Source organism: Lottia gigantea (assembly GCF_000327385.1).
Source record: "Lottia gigantea unplaced genomic scaffold LOTGIsca_94, whole genome shotgun sequence".
NCBI lineage: Eukaryota > Metazoa > Mollusca > Gastropoda > Lottiidae > Lottia > Lottia gigantea.
In genome coordinates this window covers 1,017,679-1,020,956 of record NW_008711065.1, presented here as the reverse complement: position 1 = coordinate 1,020,956, position 3,278 = coordinate 1,017,679, and the positions used below count along the sequence as shown (strand labels likewise).

The following is a 3,278-nucleotide window of genomic DNA, read 5'->3' as shown; positions in this document are numbered from 1 at the left end:
TTCAGACACTGTTTCTCTGTTTCGGTTGTAACAAGGTATTCCTGAATGGAGACTTTGTTTGGGTCTGAAAACAATTACTCTTAAATGAGTTATCTCCCATTACATCATAACTACAGACTACAATGATATTGAATTACTTCCCTTTACCAAGGTTTAATCGCGGTCGAGAAGGACTTATCATTGATTGGTCAATATCCATGACGTCACAAACTCCAGCGTGTTTTGGACTATATTGAATGTATTTCATCATCGCTAATCCAAACTCAAAAATAAACAAACCCCGTACACGTAGAGTAAAAACACGGCGATAATCCTGATATATTTGTTACTAATATTAGAATTCTAATATTGTCTATATAAGGTCATGATGATTGCCAATATTTACTACAACAAAAATATAAAAGTCTCGAACAGTTAATTTAATGAAAGTTAAAAAATCGGAAGGTGAAATTATCGGACAATATATAAACTAACGGCTAGAAATAAATTTTGTCAACTTTAAGTGATATATAGATATAAAATACAATTCGGAGGGAAAAATTCAGACAGGAATCAAAAACAAAAGAAAAGCAAGAATTTTAAGAGTATAATAATAATAGTTGTAACAGGTTTATCACATCTGAAGAACTAGAGAAGAATTAAAAATGGGAGCTCTATGGACAAAATTAGCAGATATTTATTCCGAGTTTAAAAATGACCCGGCAAGAATTTTGATGGTTGGTTTGGACGCTGCAGGTAGATTGATTTATCTCATAACATCTCAAAACTTTTAAAAAAATATTTTTATCAAATTCTTTTTCATTTTCTCCCAGATAAAAATATCGACGAAACAAAATACACTTGCAAATCTATCGTTAAACAAAAATTATCGATGTCCTGGCTAGCTATGTCATTATCTAAAAATCTAATGGTTTAATTTTCAGGAAAAACGACAATATTGTATAAAATGAAGTTGAATGAAAACGTAATGACGATACCTACAATAGGTTTTAACGTAGAAACAGTCAGTCCTGTTAAAGGTGTTAGTTTTACTATGTGGGATGTCGGAGGTCAGGATAAGATACGCCCACTGTGGAGACACTATTTCCAAAATTCCGATGGTAAATAAAATATATACTTATGTTTGAATCTATACTTAAAGGGGTTGTAAAGAGGTTTTCTAAAAATTGTATGGGTATCAGGGACACTGATCTGTGGTTCCAGCCAATCCACTAAAACTAAGTGTTTAATGACGTCACCAATTGTGAATATGATATTATTTCCGGCAGCTGTCGAACAAGTTTCACCCAAACTGTGATTTTATTTGAATTATTTCTAGAGGTTTAATAAAAAAAAAACAATCTTAAAAATCAATTCCTTTTTCAGGATTATTGTATGTAGTGGACAGTGCTGATAGAGAACGACTCCAGGAATCTCGAGAAGAACTGACGGCAGTTTGTGCCAGTGACGAGATGCGAGGAGTGCCAATAGTGGTACTAGCTAACAAACAAGATCTACCAGGTATGTTTCTAGATTTTAATGAGGAGGGGGGAGAGAGGCCATGAGGTAGGCCGAGCTAGGGTGAATATCCCTGTCCTGGTGTTAGGTATTAGGGGATGAAAGCTGGGTGGTATGAGAATAGAATTCTCATAAAAAGCAAGGCTGAGCAAGTAAAAGATCCCTAAACAGTTGGGAATCGATATAGAGCAGGTGAATATCCCTGTCCAGGTGTTAGGTATATTAGGGGGTGAAAGATACACTGCGTGGAATTTAAAAGACCTTGGTAGCCTAAACAGGTATAGAAATGTAGGACGTAAAACTCATTTCATGGAACCAAGAAACCAATATATTATCTATATTTTTGTATATCTCCAGGTTCTATGAGTGTTGGTGATATTATAACAGGTTTAAACTTGAGGACATTCACTGACAGGAAGTGGTACGTTCAGGGAACATGTGCTGTATCAGGGGATGGTATTTTTGAAGGAATGAAAGAACTGGCAAAATTAGTCAAAGAATACAAGAAGATCAGGAAGTTAACGTAACCTTATGTGATTCGGAATAGATGGTGATGTAAATTGTTGAAACGTTGTCAGCAGTGTAAATTTTTGAAGAGTTGTGTAATAGAAAACTTTTATAGACGATGAAGATAATGTAAATTGTTGAAACGTCGTTTGCGGTGTGTCGCATTTTTTACAGTGTAACTGTTTGAAAAAATGTGCATAAAGAAATTTGTAACTTTACATTTAACCACTGATTCATTACGAGATGTGGTGTTTCATATCCATCAACCAGGGTTTACGGTATCACATTTTTTAAGTGCAAATTTTTTAGAAGTTTTGTCACGGAAAATCGTCCCAATGGCATAACAATACTTTACCAGAACAGCGCCCCCTTTCTCTCCCCTACAAGAGATAGCGAGTGGTGGGGTTGGATTAAAATTCAATTTGTTTTGTATCTAATGTTCTAGGTTGTTTAACATTACACCAATCAATGTCCAGTTCAATCAAATATTTTTTATGTGAAAAGAAACTTTTGATGCCATTAGATTGAAACACCAGACAATTTATAGAAGAGTCTCGCCAGGTCATAGATGATAAATATAATAGCCTGCAGAAACCCCAATATATAAAGCTGTTTATCAATCATCATTCATCATTCATCATGAACTGTTTTCTTGAATTTTCCAAAAAGACGAGTTAAAACTGGACATCATTGTTAAGGAAAATAAAAACCAAGTGATTAATCAAATAGTTTGCTTAAATTGACCCTAAAAAATAAGGAAAACCATCTTTATGTCTCGAGACGTTCGATAACTTCACCCTAACGGTCCTGGCTTCGGAAATTCGTGAAGTTATTGACCGTCAATCGATCATTAATCTATACGTATACAATTAATATATAGCAAATATTTTCATATTGTACATTCCGTTTTTTTGTTATTCAATTAAAATAAATGTTGTAAATATTCAATTGTTTATCAATCATAACCAGCTGACAAGGTGTTAAAAGTTTATCCGTTTACAAAGTATCTTTGAAATTTAATCAGTAAATTAAATGAAATGAATGGAATCCTACGTCCTACTTTTCATGTGGGCTAATGAAGGCGGACAATGCCAGGACAGCGGCATTAGCCTGCTCTTTTTCGATTTCCAACTGTCGAAGGATCTTTAACGTGCACAGTCTATAGCACACGGGAACTCGGTTTATTGTCCAATCCAAACGGCTACACGCTTCTGCCATGTTAGCCCTTCTTACCTACATCACTGACAGGGTTGAAAAATCTGAAGGTATTATCT

General features: G+C 34.6%; 1 protein-coding gene across 1 annotated transcript; it reads left to right on the top strand.

Moving 5' to 3' along the window:
- Nucleotides 1-431: 431 nt before the first annotated feature.
- Nucleotides 432-2,503, top strand: LOTGIDRAFT_237084 (hypothetical protein). Its single transcript, XM_009068829.1, has 4 exons — nucleotides 432-735; nucleotides 924-1,100; nucleotides 1,366-1,500; nucleotides 1,855-2,503. Exons 1-4 carry the CDS (start codon nucleotides 645-647, stop codon nucleotides 2,022-2,024), a joined length of 573 nt encoding a protein of 190 aa, XP_009067077.1. The 5' UTR covers nucleotides 432-644; the 3' UTR covers nucleotides 2,025-2,503.
- The last annotated feature ends 775 nt before the right edge of the window (nucleotides 2,504-3,278 follow it).